Source organism: Pelobates fuscus, chromosome 3 (assembly GCF_036172605.1).
Source record: "Pelobates fuscus isolate aPelFus1 chromosome 3, aPelFus1.pri, whole genome shotgun sequence".
NCBI classification, from domain to species: Eukaryota; Metazoa; Chordata; class Amphibia; order Anura; family Pelobatidae; genus Pelobates; species Pelobates fuscus.
Genome location: NC_086319.1, coordinates 354,780,358 through 354,802,643, shown reverse-complemented (window position 1 = coordinate 354,802,643; position 22,286 = coordinate 354,780,358). Strand labels below are relative to the sequence as shown.

General features: G+C 40.0%; 1 protein-coding gene across 1 annotated transcript in view; it reads left to right on the top strand.

The window, feature by feature from the left end:
• The first annotated feature begins 672 nt into the window (after nucleotides 1-672).
• Nucleotides 673-22,286, top strand: part of OLFM2 (olfactomedin 2) — a 290,888-nt gene continuing 269,274 nt past the window's right edge. Inside the window, exon 1 of the mRNA XM_063449181.1 lies at nucleotides 673-826. Within this exon, the coding sequence (XP_063305251.1) occupies nucleotides 686-826 (141 nt within the window). The 5' untranslated portion in view covers nucleotides 673-685. The remainder of the gene's footprint in view (nucleotides 827-22,286) is intronic.

The window sequence follows — 22,286 nt, the reverse complement described above, 5'->3', positions numbered from 1 at the left end:
ATATGGAGGTGATGGGATAATTAAGAAGCCTACGAAATATTTAGTTAAATAAAAAAAGGAATGATAGATGTAGGGGGGTTGGAGGATGGGATAAATGGTAACTCTTGAACATAGTGGGATGGGACATACAAATTACAAGGAGAGAGGGTAAGATATTTAGGAGAGACTGATGTGACATACACAAAAAGGGCAAAAGGTAACGAGCAAAAGAGAGGATAGACAATAAAGATCTAGTGCAGGAGAAGAGGGAGTTCAAATCAAAATCTATCTGGAATTGGGGGAGGAGGGAAGAAAGAAAAGGACTGAAAGGAAGGGAAAAAAAACGAGAAAAAACAAAGAAAAAAGCCAGCAATTAGAAATATAGGGAAAGTAGGAGGAGGTGGGGGGAAGGCAGAGCAAGACAAAAATAAAGAGATGGGAAGCTTGTAAAGACAGTGGGAGAAGAGGAATAGGAAGGAAATCAAGGAAGATAACACAGAAAATAACACAGACACAGACGGAGAGAGAGAATAAGGGGGAGCATAGAGAAAGGGAGAAGAAGGACGAAACAGAAGAAAGGAAAGCAGGGAGGGAGAAATATACTGAGGAATAAAGGGTGGAGAGATAGAATAAAAGGGAGGGAGGGAGAGAGGAAGAGACAAAAAAATCGGAGACAGGAGGGCGGGAGGGAGCAGGAAAGAGGCGGATGTGGAGGGAGTCAGTAGATGAGGGTAGGATCAGCCCTGGGGGTCTGTGTAGAGGTGCCAAAATCCCCCATGTACCCCTCAGCATGCACCTTTTCAGCATGATCTTCCTGCTTCTTATGTTACAGGCCAGGCCGGCTCAGGTAAGCACAAGCTCTCTGTCTGCATGTTCTATGGCTGTTTATGCACACTGGTCCTGATGCTGGCCTGTGGGAGGAGGAGGGGGAGAGAGGCTGCTGACAATGACAAAAGAGCCTGACCAGGGAGAGGATGGACAGGGAGGTGTGTGTCTGCACATTGCCTAACAATGTTTTACATATTCAATTCTGTGTATAATAATGTATATATATATATATATATATATATATATATATATATATATATATATATATACCGGTATATATATATATATATACAAAGCAGTGCATGAATGTTAAGTATGACTGTGTAATGACTATTGATACTGATGCAAAGCTATAGGTGCACAATAGATTATAGCATTATACTGTGTGAGTACGTGTTATAAAATGTGTGCCTGTTTTTATAAACTATATAACGCCAACGTATTCCGTAGCTGTATTCCATTTGGTGTACACATGGATCTCAGCTCTCAAAACAAGTGTTATTGATTGATTTACTGTATGTAACGAGTCGAAAGGAAAAGGCATGTGGATTTGTTTAGCATCCCTTATGTGAAAGATGTCCATACACAGGAGACAGTCAGTGCTTTACGGATGTGTGTGAATTGTTGATCTGCGTGTGTTTGTTTGAGTACTGTGTGTTTACTGTGTGAGTACAAACTGACTTTTTAATGGCCAGTTTTAAAGCCTGATATATCCACCATCTGCCTATAGCTAGGTCACTTAGCACTGTGACTGCGAATGAGACTTAGACTTTGTATCCTATATATGGGTAGAGTGCATGTGTATCTCTCTCTTACTCATGTTCTTATGTACAGAGTTATTAGGTTATAAAGTATTCCACTCAATTCAGTACGTGTATATTTTTTTTATATTGTGTAGAGAGCATGTCTTATGTCTTTATAAGAGTATGACATATGTGTGCGGGTTATATGTACACGACACCAGGCTCACATCCACCTGATCTTCAGATGTGTGTTTGTAATCTATGCATGCATAATGAAGCATGTAATTAACATGCTGCCATACCTGCCGGTGCTGAGTATCACCATAAATCTTTCTATCCCTTCTCTGAAAACTAACACTGAGCACTGTATAATAATGCAAAGTATCTCAAGATTGATAACGAGCATTGTGTAATAATATTGTGTATATATACCTTGATAAAGAACACTCTGCACTATATGGTGGTCCTGAGTATCTATACACTGATACTGAATATACAGCATGGTATAATGATACAGTGTATCTCTACCTTGATAATGAACACTCTGCACTATATGGTGGTCCTGAGTACCTATACACTGATAAAAACTAAAGAAAATTGGGTATTGGGGCTGATGTGTACTAGGGTCATTGCTGCCGCCCAGGAGTGATGGGAGTTTGAGCGCAGGATTTGTTTTTTTGTATCTATACACTGATGATGACTGAACAGACTGTATAATAATCCTGAGTATCTATACATTGATAATGAACACGCTGCACTGTGTAATGATGATGAGTATTGATACACTGATAATGAACACACATAACTACCGTATATAATAACTATATAATAATGCTGGGTATGTATACACTTGTAATGAACACGTGGCACTGTATAATAATACTCAGTAACAATACATTGATAATGCACAAGCTGCACTTTACAATGTTCTTGAGTATTTATAAATTGATAGTGAACTTGCTGCACTGTATACTGGTCATAATAATTTATACACTGATAATAAACATGTTGGAATGTATGATACTGAGTATCTATACATTGATAATGAACACGTGTTGTGTAATGAAATGGAGTATCAATATATTGATAATTAACACAGTAGACTCTATAATATTACAGTGTATCTATCAGATGGTTATAGATATTATTTCTTAAAAAATCAATATCCAAGCCTTTCCCAAAGAACAACTGATGTGAAGACACAGGTGCACAGGTGGGGTAATGCAATTAGGATAATTTAGGGGTCTCTATAGTGTAAGGGACAAAAAGCTGCATTTCTCAAACTATAGTTTCCTCTGGCACCCCACCCCCTCATGGTTCCCCGACACTGTAAGGGTTAAAAATCCCTTTTTGAACTCACTCGATTCCAACACGATGACCCTCGATGGTGGGTTGACACTTCTGCTCCTCCGATGTCAGGGGAGTCAGGGGAGCTATAGCGCATGCGCGGTGAGCACTGCAAACTCATTAGGCCCTCCCCATAAGAAAGCATTGCTTGAAATGCTTTCCTGTGAGCATTTTACTGACGCTGGATGACCTTATGCAGAGTGTGAGAACATCCAGCATTAGTTAGGTGACGCCTAGTCAGCAGTAAGTGCCTCTAGTGGCTGTCTGATTGACCTGCAATTTAATCATTGCAGTTTCTCTAAAACTGCAATGATTTACATTGCAGTACTAAGGGGGACAGGGACACCGCATCCAGAACAGTTCAATGACCCTTTAAGGCACTGATCATCAGGGTCAGCCTTAGGCCTTCAGGTTTCCCATGTGAAACTTATGTGTGACGCATCCTAGTTTTCATTTGCCCATCATTCAACATCACTATATTTTAATATCAATAGTTGTGAAAGACACATATGACATAAAGCTGCCCATTACAAAAATACCCCAATTGAAACTTTTTTTCTTTACCCTTTTTTCATTTTAGTCCCCCACCTTTCTCTTCCCTATTTCTGAAAGATACCACCAGGTTTAATCACCCATAATTTATCTTCCAAATAGTACATCCTCCTACCCTTTTCAATCCCCCAGAGTCAACTTTGTATAATTCTTGATGGTCCAGTGACTCTTCTCAATGTGTGCCAGAATTCTGACATGCACAAAGTTAAGGTACCTTGCAATTTATACCTAACTTCTGCGCTCTGTCAGGCACACACTAGAGAAGCGAGAGATGTGTGCTACAGCTCAGTGCACACACCTTTCCCACTCACAAGTAACAAGAGCCTGAGCACATTGATTGTGCCTGTTTGCCACCTAATAATCACGGCTTCTACCTTGAGCTGGGATGAGTTGGCTATCACAATGTGCCAGCTGTACACAGGGCCGCCATCAGGGGGTGATAACCATAATGGTTGTCACGGGCCTGGCGGCCCGGGCCCACCGTCTGGGGGGCCCACCGTGTGGGGCCCATTGGGTGGCCCACACACTTAGGGCCAGCCGATGGGCCCTATATTTTCAGGGGCCCGGTCAGCGCTGTGGCCGTCGTATAGCGCGACCGGGCCACTTTAAAAAAAAAAAAACGCAGCCACAAGTGCTGCTGGGAGGAAGTGGTCACTTTCTCACAACTCACTCAGCGTGGGAGGAGCGCGCGCGCCGGTGAAGAGAGAGAGCCAGCCGACTACTCCCATCATCCCTAGCCACACTCCTGCAAAGAAAAGGTAAGAGACAGGAGGGTGGCTTGAAAATGAGCTGTGTGTGTGTGTGTGTATGTATGCATGTCTGTATGTCTGTATGTATGTGTATGTATGTCTGTATGTCTGTCTGTATATGTATGTATGTATGTCTGTATGTCTGAATGTCTGTATGTATGTATGTGTATGTATGTCTGTCTGTATGTCTGTATGCATGTATGTCTATGCATGTATGTATGTCTATGTATGTATGTCTGTCTGGATGCATGCATGTCTGTTTGTATGTCTGTATGTATGTATGTCTGTGTGTCTGTCTGTCTGACTGTATGCATGCATGTATGTCTATGTATGTATGTCTGTCTGTATGTATGTGTATGTCTGTATGTATGTATGTCTGTATGCATCCATGTATGTCTATGGATGTATGTATGTCTGTATGCATGTATGTCTGTCTGTATGTATGTCTATGTATGTATATATGTATGTCTGTATGTCATTATATATGTATATATGTATGTCTGTATGTCAGTATGAATGTATGCCTGCATATCATTATGAACGTATGTCTGTGTGTATGTGTGTATGGATGTGTGTATGTGTGTAAGGATGTCTGTATACATGTATGTCTGTCAGTATGTCTGTATATGTGCATGTATGTCAGTCTGAATGTATGTATGTATGTATGTCTGTATGCCATTATGAATGTATGTCTGTGTATGTCTTTATGCCATTATGAATGTATGTGTGTATGGATGTCACTGTCTGTATGTCTGTCAGTATGTCTGTATATATGAATGTATGTGTGTATGTGTGTGTGTAGGTATGTATGTCGGTGTCTGTATGTATGTATGTGTCTTTATGTCCTCATGCATGTGTGTCTGTATGTATGTTAGTATGTGTCTGTCTGTCACTATGTATGCCTGTGTGTATGTCTCAGTATGTGTGTGTCAGTATGTATGCCTGTATGCGTGTATGTCTGTTTCAGTATGTGTGTCTGTTAGTATGTATCTGTGTCCTTTTCTATCAGTGTGTGTGTTTGTGTCTGTGTGTGTATTCCTGTGGGCGGTATTTGGAGGCAGACCCAGTGGGCGGTATTTGGAGGCGGGCCCCAGGGGGCCCAGACCCTGAGCTGAGTTAGGGGCCCCAAAATTTCTGGTGGCGGCCCTGGCTGTACATCCCACAACTCAGCGTCCCACCACCAGTGATATATCAACATGGTACAGTAATTCCTCCGCCTGGTTCCCAGGTCACACAACCCTAAGACATGCCCTTGCTAACTATATGTTCTCCTGCTTGGTCCTTTAAATTTAGATCTATTGATGATGACTATCTGTGTATGTTTAGGAACGGATTATGTCATTTTTAGAATCTGCAATTTGCTATAAACCGGGATTTGGAAGGCTTAGATTATATTGATTTAATTCATGGTTGATTTGTCTGGTGTTGTTTTTCTGATAGTTCTAAATGCAAGCAGTTCTGTAATGATGTTAAATACTGTTAAACTAATTTAAGCATGTTCTGTTCTGTGGCTGTGTTTTACTGATATACATTGATCCGTGCTATACATAACTATAGATTTGTATAGGGCATAAACAGTGCAGGTCGTTATTAAGGAAACCTGCAATTGACAAATGGCTGAGTTTGATGGGAGTTGTATTTTAATTACAAATATCTCAATACTTATCTAGCCCCAATCACATACATTTTGCCTGTTGTGCAATTATGGTTTTGTGACATTATGTGCTTAACAAAAAGTTTATTTTCTATAGTTTACAACAACCAAACACATGCATGTGCACACACACACATATATTTTGTTCTCTTTACACGTTTGAAGACAAATCTTTAATCCTCTGAGTGCCTCATTTCAGTTTTACATTTTGTGCACACTTTACATTAAGATAAAAATTACAAAAATAAGTGCTCTCTGTCTGTAAATAAAGCTGCAGTTCACCAACAAGGTGTTCCCTCAACCTTGTGCATAACAAGACAAATATACAAAGAAAGGTGAACAGCGCTAGCGGTATACACAGATTTTATACGCACTTTTGAAAAAGCCAAGGCGAAACGCGTTAAGTGAGGAAGAACCACGGACTTTTAAAATTTTATCTTGACTGTACATCCTTAGGTGGGGATTGTTCCACCTGAAGCTGTTTAAACTAGAGCAGGTCCATTGCTCTAGTCTATGTAAGTAGGTTCTCTTTTTGTTTGCACTGCATATACACCTACTATCTGTACCATTGGTCTTTTGTACTCTCTCTTTCCATATACCACGGAAACCTCACACCTACAAAGTTCATCTAGAAGATTGCACACCAAGAAATCCATAGACGGGGATTATTCCGTCCAGGCTCTTGACATTGAGCTTATAAAGCTCTTAAAAGTGTGAGTGAGAATTTTAAAAAATTTTTTACCATCCACTATATCAACAATACATATTGCACTATTATTGCATTCTGTTCTTCTCTTTTAAGTTATACCATCGAGGAATATCTCCAATTACGTATGTAAATATATATACATCTGTGTATACCGCTAGCGCTGTTCACCTTTCTTTGTATATTACACTTTACATTAAACAGCTTAGCAATTATTTGCCATACCATATGTCCATCTCTTGTTTAGGCCGATCACTGCTTCAAAGTATCCCAATATTGGTGAATCTGATGTATTATTAATTATGGGAATATGGCAGAATAGGTGATTTTAAGTAACTTTGTAAGATTTAAAGGAGCTCTACGGGCATCATAACAAATTTAACAAAATTACGTTGTTATGGTGCTCAGAGGTCCCTGGTATCTTCTTACCTGAAGGGGGCGGTTTAACCGTAAAGGTTGCTCTCCAGTGTTGGATCTCCCTGTCCCCAATGGCATCCAGTTTCTCCAATGCTGTTTTAGGAAGTGCAGAGTGGCGAGAAGCTGGGGCACCACTGATTGGCTCAGAGCGGTCAGGTGTCGCACTAAGCCAAATAGTAGCTCACTATTCATAAAATTCTACATATCAAAATGCATGTCTCGGGTGTACCCCAAATTCATTTTTTTTTGTGTATGTTTGGAGTCCTAAACAGATTCCTTTAGGGTTAAGTAGCCCCACCCCACTCCAGGTGCTCCATTAAAATGGATCACAGGAATACATGTATTTAAGGAGAGCTTTTTTAAATTAGTTTATGCAGTAAGATTGTTTCTCATGTTAACATTAATGAAGGACCCACTGATATTGGGGTACATTGAAGCAGTGTTGGGCCATATGGTGTGAGTATCCCCATATTTATTTGCAAAGATAGGTGATTCTAAGTAACCTTGCAAGACTGTATTTTGGAGTATGAACTGGCCACTTAATGTTAAATTTGAATACATTTTGATCTTTATAGCAGCAGCACATTCTGGATGTGTCCCACTTCCTCTGTTTTCTGCCCATATGTGTGTGTGAAGCATCCTGTACTGTTTTTGTATTTTTGACTCCCTGATCTGTTGGAATCCGCAACAAAGAATCATTTGATGTAAAATGACAAGGAGGAAAGAAATATTCTGCCATTCAGAGCAGAGGCAGGCTTCAATGGGGTAAATATATACATATAAATGTGAAGACCTAGCCATACTTTTATTTATCCCCTGCTCTGTTTTCAGCGTTAGGACTTAGATATAAAATGGCAGGGTGCATAGGCAGAAGTAATACCATTGTTCAGTGGGAAATGCTACGAAGGGGGCACATTAATCGCACCTCCATGAGTGTGGGGCAAGTTCCTTACAATACGAAGAGACTCTTCTGTTCCTGGAAACAGAACGCTGACTCAAATATTATGTTACATGGTAACATGACAAGGCAGCCAAGACATAGACATGTGATTAGGAACAGTGGTGCTCCATTGCTATTCAGTACACTGTCTCTTGGAAGAACTATAATTTGAGAACCATCCTTGATCATGTTCACAAGCCAGGTATTAAACATGCACAAATGACAATACACCTCTCCAGTGCTCCGAAACATCTTTAATGCCTTCCGGGCATGTCTGAGCTCAACAAATGCCTGGACTGGTTTAATAGAAGTTACACTGATGAACATGTGAAATTTAAATGATTGCATTCCAGGACCATTTTGCCAGCCATGTAACATTTGCCAATCATGCAATCTATAGTAGCGTGATGCAAAGGTTGACCATCACTTATCTAGATGTATTACATAGAAGACATTATTTTTTCAATCTGGGCTGCTGCTCAAATATTGCCTCTCTTTTACATTAAAACAGTTAGATGAGCAGAAGCTCCCACTCAGGAGTCCTAATATACTGGAACAGATGTCTGTGGGTAGGATTCTTGGCTGTGTGCTTCTGGCCCACGCTGTACTTTAGCACCGTCTATCATGGCTGATATAATCCAAGGAGATTCATTTAAAAGTGAATGGAAACTGGTAGGCTTAGGCTATGTGAAATTGGATTTGCTAAATAAAAATTATGAGTCAAATATTTATCATAATAAAAAAACACAAAACTGTTTGATTCGGTTCAATTGTGACTAATCGAACATTTTGTGTGTGTATATATATATATATATGAAATTAGACAGACTATTAACTGAAATTAGTTGGTGAGTCAGAGCTAATTTGTAGTGCAGGTAGATGGTAAATACAATTTTCAGTATGAGGATAATAAAGCACATTTTAAAATGGGGTAATAATGAAACTGTATACAATGGACCTATCTAATCTATTACTAACCTCAGTTGAGGTATATTGAGCAGAGAGTCCTATTTTCATCTGTCTGCACATTTTCCCTACATTAAAAGTCTATAGACTGCGGTTACTGAATTCACTGGTCTAACTACCCACCCCAGTAAACAACTACAGACTGGAAGACACTCAATCCAATGGTCTTCCTACTAGGCCTCAAAGAATGTATATGGACTAGAGAGTGCTTATTCGAATTGTCTTCTCACCCACCACCAATAAAAATCTACCAACCAGGGTGTGCTCATTTTACTAGTCTTCAATAGACTAGGGGTTGCTTAATGCGCTGATATCCTTACCTACCTTTCTCCAATTAAATTATCTGAACAATAGGGTGTCCAATCTACTGGTTCTTCACCCAAAATAGATCCAAAATGCTCTCACTGTTGATTTTCTCACTAGCTCCTAGCAAACAAATATGAATGAGGGGATACATAAATATCAGATTCACATTCACCTCTTAAAAATATGTTTGACCATTCTTTTCCCTCCCTGAAAAATACTCCACTTACACCCAATGTCGAGGGTCCTCATAATTTTTAATGTAAGCACTAACCGGAAGAATGTTTGCTTGTGAGAAGAATGGATAGATACTTAAGGAAGTATATATATGATAAGTCTTATATGCATGATATGTCCATATAATAATTTATCTCCACAAAGGTAATTCATAATGAGTAATTCAAAATATTCAGTGTATTGTCATTGGCTTGTCTCACATGCATGGAAAACCATTGCTCGTCGGTCTTCCAAGTTGACCACACTCACGTCAAGGGAAATTTAACTTTACAGCTCTTTAGAAATAGCACACAAAAAAACGGTGGGCTATCATCCTTAACCCAGTTAACCTCGGGTTTAAATTAAGTTGCCATTCATTCAGAATGGTTTCAGTTACTGGATTCATTTGGTGAGTCTTGGTTAGTGAATAATTATAAAGTGCTAAATTTCATGTTGCCTGTGCAGGTGTCCTGCTTTTATTGAATATACCTCGATGTACAAGATTCACTAAGCAGTTGGTACAATCTTCTACACTGGGAAACCTCTTTGATATGTGACACAGGCTTTCAAAAAAATACTTCTATTAAAAAGACTAAAACATTTGCTAGGTGTTAACTTTTCTTTAAGCATATTCAACATGAATTGAGAGCTAATTAGACAAGTATATGGCTAAGGGTTTTAGGACTTAATAACGGGACACAGTTAGCAATCCAATATACTTTGCAGTCTTCTCAATAGCATGAACTCCGATAGCAAGTATAACGTTATGGCAATTGCTTGCTACAGTCCACTAAAAGTCAATTTCTAACAAAACACATTTTAATTAAAATAGCAGTAAAAGCTAAATATAAAGTGAACCATTTTATATATTATTGTAAATTAAGAACAGCATTTCTGGTAAAAAAAAAAAATGTGCTCAGTTTTATACAGTTACATATTTATTTTTAGAATTATCTCATAGCTTATTAAAAGCAGGATAAAAATAATATACTTCGTAAACATTCTATGCTGGAATTACGAACTGCACATACTGATCTATCTACAAATGTTAAAGGTGGAAATGATACCTACATTTTGCCATTCTTATAGTTTAAGATTATTTCAGATTTGTGGGAAACTAAAAAATATAGTCTCAAAAACCCAAAGACAACTTTGCACACTCCAGTAAAAAGTAATGTTTTTATTCTTTAAAAAGTGTGTGGTGATGGGAGTAACGCAACAAGGAAAAAAAGTAAGAATTGTGCAATGTCTTCTGTAACTTACATGTTGCTCACTAAATGGGGGGAGTGGGAGTGCAGTCAACCATGGGTGATAGTTGGGGTTATAGATGTTGTGCATTCTCTCAGCACAATGTCACATGGATTACATCAGGTTCTTCTGCCAAGGCTACCAGTGAAACTTTGAGCAGCAGTATTATGTTTTGTCAGGGCAGGTATAGGACATCGCAAAATGCTCTGTCTCTCTAGCCACTCCAACATAGGTTTACTGAAAGCTTGGGTAGGTTAGCAAGCCGGCCACCTACAGTTATCTCACTAAAATTGGGGTTATTATTTGGTATATGATGACATATAAGGTTAGGGGGCATAAAGAGATATCCAAGGGGTGTGGTGGGATACAGACACATATAATGGGGTGGGGGCAAAAATACACAAAAAGAGATAAAGGGAGTGTTAAGACATACACAAAGAGGAAAAGGTACACAGGGATTAGAAGGACACATAAAAGGTTTAAAAAGTTAAAAACTCCAAGTGAATGCCAAACGTCAGTTCTGCCAAGTTGCCAAATACATTAGTGCACATCTGCGTGCATTCAAAATTTATACAGTTAATAAAGGTCTTTTTGAAACTTGATAAACTCTGTGATGGATCTAGTACTTCTAAAACGTCTTCCAAATATGTCATACAGGAGATAATCAAAATATACCAGGATCATTTTGGGTGTTTAGCAAGATAAAGAGTATATTGCAAATTATGAGATATCATTTATTATCAAAATGTAGTCATTTGAATTGAGCAAACTGCAATTATGGAGGTCTACCCTTGGATAGTCGGGTACTGTGATATTTATTAAAGCATATGTTATGTAAGCTTGATCCTGTGGAGTTATGAGTTATATATTTCAATATGACAGGTTTTAAGTACCAGTGAGACAGAGCTTTATAAACATGATTCTACTAGAATACAAGTAGTATGCTTACGGCATTTAGGGAAGATGTCAGACTTTCTTCAGAAGGTAAACGTCTAGAGATGATCATTACTATAATGTAGCAGATGATCATACACTCAAGGGAATGCAACATGGTTCTCCAACTTCTAAAAACACGTAAATGTTCTTACAAAGCCAAAAAGACAGGGTTATACATAGTTAGACGTAAGGTGCAGAGGTGCAGAGACTGCAGGTATTTATGGTGCAGATGTGGCGTTATTGTGGTGGATCACCAGAGTATCAATGCCAGAGGTTCCCTTTCCCTCAGTGTTTATAGCTTTCCAGAGTAGCTTCACTAATTATAGTATCGGTATAGCCTTACCCCTCCCATACATTAGATAAGTCTTAATGCTGGGAGTAGAACTAATTTATTGAACCACATCACACTTATGTATAGTAATAATCACAACAGTGGGTGATCAAACAAAACAATACAAGTCACTCCCCGACTTCTTGGTGTCTAAGAGATAATTAGATTAGGTCTCCATAATTGGTTTACCTGCCTGACACCCAGTCATTGCACAATAGCTGTTATAACCCTATTACCTTCCCTTCAGTTTTATATTTAAACAATAACTCAACAATAAAAAAGTAAAAAAAAACATAATAAATAATAACTTAATAAAATAAATTCAGCAGACAAAAAGGGTCTCTGGGACCAAGCCCACAGTCACAGTGATTATGCTCTTTTGGGGGTGAGGTGAAGGGTTACAGCGCTGGTACAATTCCAGGGTGACCTGGTGCTCTATCCAAGCGATATTCACAATGAAGTCTCCACAAAATGGTCTGGGTGCCGTGGCTCGGTCCTCTTAACCTTGCAATGTAAAACACAAATCCAGAGACAGAGGAGGGGGGGAAAGAACACTATGGGACAGGGGAGGGGGGAAAAGAACACTATGGGACAGGGGAGGATGGAAAAAGAACCCTATAGGACAGGGGAGGGGGGGGAGAACACTATGGGACAGGGAAGGGGGGAAAAGAACACTATGGGACAGGGGAAGAGGGAAAAGAACACTATAGGACAGGGGATGGGGGGGAAGAACACTATGGGACAAGGGAGGGGTGAAAAGAACACTATAGGACAGGGGAGGGGGAAAAAGAACACTATAGGACAGGGGAGGTTAGAAAAAGAACCCTATGGGATAGGGGAGGGGGGGGGGGAAGAACACTATGGGACAGGGGAGGGGGGAAAAGAACACTATAGGACAGGGGAAGGGGAGAAGAACACTATGGGGGAGGGGGGATGGTAAGGAACACTATGTGATACGGGAGGGGGGGTGGTAAGGAACACTATGTGATGGGGTGGTAAGGAACACTATAGGACAGGTGAGGGGGGTGGTAAGGAACACTATGGGACAGGGAAGGGGGAAAAGAACACTATGGGAGAGGGGAGGGGGTAAAAGAACACTATGGGACAGGGGTGGAAGAACACTATGGGGAGGGGTGGAAGAACACTATGCAACAGGGGAGGGGGTGGTAAGGAACACTATGGGATGGGGGGTGTGAAAGAACACTATGGGACAGGGGAGGGGCGAGAACACTATGGGACAGGGGAGGGGGAAAGAACACTATGGACGCAGGAGAGGAGAGGTGGTAAGTAACACTATGGGACAGGGGAGGGGGGATGGTAAGGAACACTATTTGACAGGAGAGGGGGTGGTAAGGAACACTATGGGACAGGGGAGGGGGTGGTAATGAACACTATGGGGCCGGGGTGGAATAAAACTATGAGACAGGGGAGGGGGGTGGAAGAACTCTATGGGACAGGGGAGGGCGGAGAACACTATGGGACAGGGGAGGGGGGAGAACACTATGGGACAGGGGAGGGGGGGAGAACACTATGGGGTGGGGGGAAAGAACACTATAGGACGGGGGGAAGAACACTATGGGATGGGGAAGAACACTATGGGACAGGCAAGGGGGAAAGAGCTCTACAAGGGAGGGGGAAAGAACACTATGTGGAGGGGGAAAGAACACTATGGGATGAGGCAAAGAACACTATGGGGAGGGGGAAAGAACAGTAAAAAAGAGGGAACGGAGAGGAACACTAGGGGGCAAGAGAGTAACATTAAGGGGGGGCACTAAGGTACAGGGGAAGGAAGGAAAAGGGAACACTGAGGTATGGGGCGACCACTAAAAGAGAAGGGAGTGGAACATTACGGGGAATGGTGGGGCACTAAGACAGGTAAGGGGGGAGAAGAGGAACACTAGCGGACATGGAGGAGAGAGTGGCACACCGGGGGGCCTGAGTGGGGGAAAGACACACAGAGGGACATAAGGGGGAGACAGTCACACAGATGGGCCTGGGGGTGACAGTGTACACAGAGGGGCTGGGGATAAAAGTGACACAGAAGGGCCTGGGTGTGGAAATACAAAGGGGCTGGGTGAAAGAGACACAGAGGGGCTGGAGAAGAGGAAAAAGAGACACAGAGGGGCTGGGGGGAGATAGACGGGCTGATGGTAAAAGAGAAACACACAAAGAAACTGATAAGAGTAAAAAACACAAAGGGGCTGGGAGAGAAGGAGATACACAAGGGAGGTGTAAGCTACACTAAAGAGGGTAAGACATTTAAAAAAGGGGATAAGAAACTAAAACTGGGATTTTGGGGTTCACAGGTGAAGATGCTTTTGGGTGGGTGGGGGGTGCCAAAATCGTCTTCTCCTGTGAACCCAAAAATCCTTGCACCGGCCCTGATGTTGCTAGTGCTTGATAGGGAGTATAGGAATGGAGTGACGTGATGTCATTCCATTGAGACTCTGGAAATGAGGCCAGAGGTTGGTGTCATGGAGGAGGTTTGACCTTCTTGTAGAAGTGTCCCTAAGCAGGGCAAATCAAAGAAAACCTAAGGAGGAGCACGGGCAGACCAAAGGTGAGTATTCAGACGTGTAACATCCACCTCAGTAAGGAGATGGTGGCAGGGGAGCAGAGGGCCAGGTAAGGCTTGACAGTTTCCCTTTAGCTGCCATCCAATCACATAGTAGTGTTTTCTCACAAAATACAACGAGGACACATTGTACGCATTTTTCTGCACATTTCTTATAAAGGTATGTCTGCTATTCAGGGATATTGTTTACAAAATAAATATGACTAAACATCTATTTTTTTTTAATCTATTTTTGACACTCATTGAAAAAGTGCAGGATAATATAGACACACCAAAGAGCAATTGACTTGTAGAATTCCTTCGTTCACCAATATAGTTTCAAAAAACCCTTTTCAATATACAGAAAATCTAGGCTTTCTGACAGCGTACTCCCTTGATGTTATCCTGAATACTTTGCTGCATGTTTGGCAACAAGGAAATACTGTTTAATAATGCCGAATAAACTTACAAGTGACACAGTCAGACAGGCAGAATGTTTGTTTGCAATCAAAAATTCAAGGAAAGCTTGTAACATCTAGAGCAAAAAAATATGGAACATTGAATTACGGGTAGTGACTATGTTAGAATTGTAAGATGTAAATTCAATATTTTCTATAAAAAATTCTGTGTTTATCTATTGTGAAATTATTTCATGTTCTTTTGTTTTTTTTAATAAAATGAGATCAAATATACTCATTGGGAAAGAAAACTTTCAATCAGTTTTACGTATATGCACTATTTTAAGTAAAACTTTTAATCAGTGTTACGTATATACAGTATTTTAAGTAGAGGCATTTTTATGAGTTTTGCTTCATAAGCCTGCCTTTCTAGCCATGCCCCACTTTCAGAAGTACCGTACATTTTATCAGTGTATATATACAGCCCATCCACTGATAGCACTAATTGAATTGAGCAACTATAAGCAAAGCAGTCTGCATTAGAGGGCACAGTACACATGATATACTTATTGCTTTTTTTGTTTGTCTTTTACTGCCTTTAGCTTGGCTGTGGATTGAATAAAATTGTTTAATTATGTTCATAAGGCAGTAAAGAACAGAGCAAATCGGGTCAAACATTGCACCCCAAACACTGCGGAAGTGTTCGGAGCAGAATTATGGCTCTGAATGGACAATATGTATAATGGCCGATTTACAGACAAAGAGTATTTAAAAGATCTTTATAAAGATATTGTTGTTGTACATTTTGTAACTCTAGGATTGTCTGCTAGTATGTGTTCCATGTAGGCTCAAACTGGGCAAATGCTTGGTGGACTGCAATGGCCATGGGCCGAGGCTAACAGGGGAGATCAAGGGATGGAGGAGGGTACATGGTCGCCCGGATGCCGTGAGGGATAACTTATTCTACTTCTACTGTAGCAAAACATTGCAGCGTGTATCCATGGCAACACACAGCTACATTACCCAGTGGGGGTAAGCCCACTGGTGGGAAGCAGACAAGATGATTCAAGACCAATAAAACCAATTCTAAAATTGTTTGACAAATTACTCTGCAACGGTGCCTCGACACATCTGCACCATTACCTCTACATCACTTTGTAATGGTTACGGTGCTTGGAGTGTTTATTTAACAATCCTTGAGGTTCAGTGTTTAATCAATAAGAAAGCTTTTCTCTGCTCACTTATGTAATCCACAACCAAACTGCAGGTAGTCAGAGAAACAACAGACAAGTAGGTAGTCATATATTACTTACTATGTTTCCAACTGTGAGTCCTTTCCTTTTAAATCATGGAGTTTGGCTGCCAGATCACTCAGTGCAGTCAGTAAGTGAGCTGTGTACATATATCTCCCCAGCTGTTCCCACCTCCTATAACCTCCGATCCGGTACCAACACAATATTTAGCATACCGCAATACAAAAATAAAGTGGCTCGATCCTCACTCTCCTACAGAGCACCGCAATTATGGAATAACCTCACGGACACTGTCAAATCTTCATTCAATATAAAATCTTTTAAGAGATTTATGGCAACATACCTCAATACAGAATGCTCCTGTCATGGTTAAATATATTTATTACCTATTAGGTGTTAAATTTATATGTGTGTATGTATATGTATATATATATATATATATATATTGTATTATTATTCTTTTTTTTTTAATATTATATTGTACACTAGTGTAACAATGCAATATTTGTGGGCCCAGGACATATTTGAAAATGAGAGAAATCTCAATGTATCCTTCCTGGTAAAATATTTTATAAATAAATAATATTCTGAGAAGGAAGTCATTTTTCTGGCAGAAGGCCATGGCCAAGGAGCAAGACTTATTGCAAAGGAGGCTAAGCAAGGCATGGCCAAGGAGGCAGACTTAATGTGAAGGAGGCTTAGCAAGGCAAAGCCAACGAGTCAGACTTATTGCTGTTGAGGCTAAGCAAATCATGGCCGAAGAGGCAGATTTATTGCGAATGAGGCTAAGCAAAGCATGGCCAAGGAGCCAGACTTATTGCGAAGGAGGCTAAGCAAAGCATGGCAGAGGAAGCAGATTTATTGCGAAGGAGGCTAAGCAAGGCATGGCCAAGGAGGCAGACTTATTGCGATTGAGGCTTAGCAAGGCATGGCCAAGGAGCCAGACTTATTGCGATTGAGGCTAAGCAAAGCATGGCCAAGGAGGCAGAATTATTGCGATTGAGGCTAAGCAAGGCATGGCCAAGGAGCCAGACTTATTGCGATTGAGGCTTAGCAAGGCATGGCCAAGGAGGCAGACTTAATGCACAGAATTTTGCAAAACTTTTTTTTGTCATAACTGACAAAGATTTGAGCACGCGCAAAATACAGTATATTTAGAAGGTCAAAACATATCACTTGCATTAACGTTGTGTTGATGCAGCTTTCGGAGTCTTTTCTATTGACCTACACAATAAATAAGTAAGTACATAAATCAATAAAATATGCAAGGCTCATAAAATAATACATACATCAAGCTCATTTATATAATTTTACTTTTTATTGGTATCCTTGAACAGCACTCTATGTAATCCTATGCTTATATACTTTTCATGCGTTGCCCGTACAAATGAAGGAGAGATTTGTATCCAGTAAAACAGGTGGAAATGACAACTGTTTTCCCCAGCTGTCCCAGCTTCTAAACTGACCTGCCACACAGAATATCAACCCTCTCGCTGCCTAACAATCTCTTTGAGCCTTGTCCCTAACCGTTGAATGGGCAGTCAATCTATCTGAATATCTGAATAACTTTAAATATTAATCCTGTAGCATCTCTGGTGCAGTGTCCTAATGCAGAAAGGGTTGTATGACTTAGTGCTTAGTCTTAATTAGATCTAATGCCTGGTTTTGTCAAGCAGGATTACAGCCTTAAAGTGTCAGTGGAGAATCAAGCCTAATTAAAATACCTGTGTGAGTTAAATTGCCCTTGGAAGAAAATATTTGCATGCAGGTCAAAAAAAATTAATATGCGCTGCCCAGATTTGCAGTATTCATATATCAGTCTGACATATATTTGAACGTTCATTGTACAATCTTGTCATGTCTTGCCCATCTAAGGCATGATTCTATTGGAAGACGGTTTAAAGGTTGGGGTTGAATTTTACCCATCTATGGGGTAGAGCAGCATAAACTGTATAAGAAACAGTACATTCTAAAATATTTGTGTACGGTGTAGCAAATACAGACCGGGATTTGTTAATGCAGCAATATACAGAGATCTTTTATACAGAAAGAAGTGGGTGCATTTTCCTTGTTGTATATTCAAACATAAAGGTCATTAATGCTTAAAATGTAAATGAACTTTAATTACTCTTATTTTTCTGAGGGTTGTTCTATGTGTCTGCCAGTACATGCCTCTCTGGATTTGATATATTCATATATATGTCTACATACCTGGTTACTCACTAAAGTGAGAATTCAAAGTGAATTTCAAGTCTGAGGTCAAAATAGCCCAAGCAGAAACATTCTCTAGTTTAGCAATGCTTCGAGTTCGGCTACTTTGGCTTCAAATTTTAAATTCACTTTAATTCACTTTGAATTGTACTGATAGTATATTTACAAAATTGCAAATAGTTCCCACGGACAAAGTTGAAAATAAATCTATTGTGTAACCCTAGCTGTTATATTTGTTCTATTGTGAGTTTTTTTTTACAATGCATGTTGTTACTTTGTAGTTTGTATGTTATGTCTCTGTTGTGTAAGAATTGAAAAAAACAAAAAAACTAAACAAAACACAAACAAAGAATTTGAGAACAAAAAAATCAAACGTTCATTAGAATAATAAGTTCACAAGTCATATGTCAACTCCCCGCAACTCACTGCTAGATAAATAGACCTAATTTGCTATCCCCTTTTCCTTCATTTCTTACTTCCCTTGAAAGACAAGTAATATAAATTAATTAATGGCCGTTCTAAACACACCGTGCTTAACCTTTTGGGTCCAGTGGAAGAGAGTGGAGGATAACTACGCCCCCTCTCCCCCCGCATTTATTCTATAAGTAGTTGCTCTATACAACGGGGGGATAAAACTGGATCTATATGGAGAATGGGGAATCTAATGCTTGTACATTAGCAGTTTAATCACACACTATATGTTATATAAATCACACACTGATTAAAACATACGTTTAGTTATAATCTAAAACCCCCCAAATTGTTACTTAGATATAACACATTCGAAAATAACAAAAATGTCTTTATATTCATGATGCAGAGGCATTAGAAGAAGAAAAGGGACACACCATATCCAGTTGATGAGACTTTTATTGGCTTTGTACATTTTAGTTAAAATAATTTTATTATGTAATTATGAACTGGGACACTATCATAATGTATACTGGTTTTCAACATTTCCAACATACCATTTCTCTTCTCCATGTCTTATTTTTCATTATCATCCCTCCTAAAGTATTAGTAAAAGCAGATTGTACTGAAATTGCTGGAATTATAACTGTAGAATTATAATTTAGATTTATTTTCTATGTTATATTTCAACTTGATTTCTGAAATGTTGTTTTTCTAATGTCACTCTGCAAGCTGTTCAGATTTTTCAACCATTAGAAAAACACAGTGTCAAGAAAATAAGAAATACTTTCACAGAAATATGAATTTATATCCAGTAAAGCAATTGAGCATAAATTTAGTGGGCGGGAAAACATGTAAAACTGGAGGAAAGATAGCTTGATACTCCTGTGCTGGGAGTAATAAGACCATCTAATAACAAGTAAGATTGTTGTGCTTTAATATGAAAAAATCTCCATTCCATTAATAGCCTTCACCTAAGAGTGGTCTTTGACTTATTCCCCACTATCTTACAGGGGTTGAGTGCTATGTTTATGCCAGAAACTCCCATACTCAGGGACTCCCGTGAGTACCTCCACCCAGTCCACTTTCTAGCCACTCTTAGGGATCCTGGAATACTTCGTCCCCAGTCGAAGTTTGACTGGGGTCTCTCAGGAACCCTTCCACCTGACCAGGCTGCAGCTTTCTTCTATCTACACCTCTTCCTGTTCAGTGATTAGCTACTGCCTTCAGAAAGCCGCTTTTTGCTCTCAGACCTTGCTCTCTTTTACTTGTCAGCCAACCGGTATGACAACTCTGTTATTAGAATCCCTGAACAAATAAACAAGGACACACAGTTCTAACAGGACCTAACACCCTCAGCTTTATTTTTACTCGGACCTAGCCCATAAACTTACAGTGACAAGCTCAATTTAATACAAATAACCAAATCATATGGGGAAACATGCAGGAACTCATAATAACACAATAACATATTTATAAAGGGGTGGGGAAGACATTAACTAATATGAAATATCTCCCCTGCTTGCAGAAATCATAATATGCAAATCTACCTGAATAGGAGGCATGTAGTGCAGTAGTGTATCCTGGTTTTGTGCTGCCCTAGGCACCCCCGCCTTCTAAATACACATACACACTCACTGACAGACACATATACACCCAGTGTCAGACACACAAACACTAGCTAACAGACATACACACTCACTAACAGACACATACAGTCACTAGCAGACACACACATTCACTAACAGACACGCATACACTCTCACTAACAGACATGCATACACACTAACAGACACATACATAGTAACACACTCTCTAACAGACACACTCACTAACAGACACACACACACACTCACTAACAGACACACACACACACACACACACATTCTTTTTTAAATTCAATCCCCCCAGCCTTCCTACCTTTGGGAATGCTGGGGTTGATTAACACTTTCCCTGGGGTCCAGTGGGGCTGCAGGGCGGGTGGCCGGCCGGTGACTTCAGTCGGCGAGGGAGCACTGATCCTCCTGTTCAGCTCCCTCGCGCGCCACGTAGTTATATTCCGGTTCCGTTATCACTGCGGATTAGTGCTCCCTCGACGCCCACCCGGAAAGCTCCGCCGCTGCCAGCCTGGGGGCCCTGAGGTGGCCCAGGATAAGAGGCTGGTAAGGCATTTGCCAGCGCAATTGGGGGGGCGGCTTTTTTGCCGCCCCCCAGAAAGTGCCGCCAAGGCAAATGCCTTGTTTGCCTCGGGGCAAATACACCCCTGATGTAGTGCATATAGCTGTTTCAAGATCATCACAACCAACAGATGGCGCTGTACAGGCTCCACAGTCAAATCTACCTAGTTGATTGCAAACATCAGCAGGACAGGAGAGCACACAAAACATTTAACACTAAACAGTTACATTATACACACCCTGAACCTATATAAGTACAGGGTGACTAAAACATAAAACATAACAATTCAAGAACCATAAAGTGTCCATCTTATGTTCGCAGTTATGGTGACTACACATGGTTATTTATTAAAGTAAGAATTTTTAGGAATTCAAAGTGTTAACAGCATGAGTTTGCAATTCAAGGCCAAAATAGATAAATTGGTAAACTTCCTCAAATCAGCAGTGCTTTCAGTTTGGCTATTTTTTGACTAAACTTTGGAATTAACTTTGAATTCCTAACAATTTTCACTTTTTCCATAGTTTTAATGCCTGCTAGGATCGTCCTCTCTGTTCTCCTTGTCTTAATGAGGACACCTATAAAAAGGACACTATAAACACTAAAACAATTGTATCTTAATAAAGCAATTTTGTTGCATAGATCCCTGGCAGTTTTAACGTCTTAATTCTCTGCCATTTAGGAGTTAAATCATTTTGTTTATACAGCCCCAGTCCCACCTCCATGCGTGTGACTGGCACAGCCTTCCGAAACACTTCCTGTAAAGAGAGATCTGATTTTAAACTTTCTTTATTGCACATTCTGTTTAATTTGGAACTTCTTGTCTCCTGATCGGTTAATAGCCTTCTAGATCACACAAGAGCGCTGTGGGTTTAATTAAAGTTCAATTACAGACCAGGAGATAAAAACATTTAAAGTAAATTAACATCTGATTAAAAATGAAACCATTATGTTCATGCAGGCTGTGTCACTTACAGCCAGTGGGTGTGTGTCAAGGATATCATAAACAGAACCAAAAGTTATTTAACTCCTAAATGACAGAGATATGAACAGTGAGACTACATGGGCATGTTCTATATACCCAATCTGCTTCATTAAGCTAAATTTGTTTTGATGCCTATATTTAAGAAGCATTACTATATTTAAGAAGCATTACTATTTAAGAAGCATTACTTACTAATTACTGTGTGATGCTTGATGATCATCTTGCTAGTTGGTGGTAAAACTGGTGATAAACGTATCAAAGTTTGCTGTGAGAGCTTTGAGTTCTGGCATGTCAGACCTGTAGTCAGGCTCCCTAACCCAACCTTTAAGCAGCAGGGACGATAATGCTAGGCAATTGTGTAGAATGTGTGTATGATTTTATGAT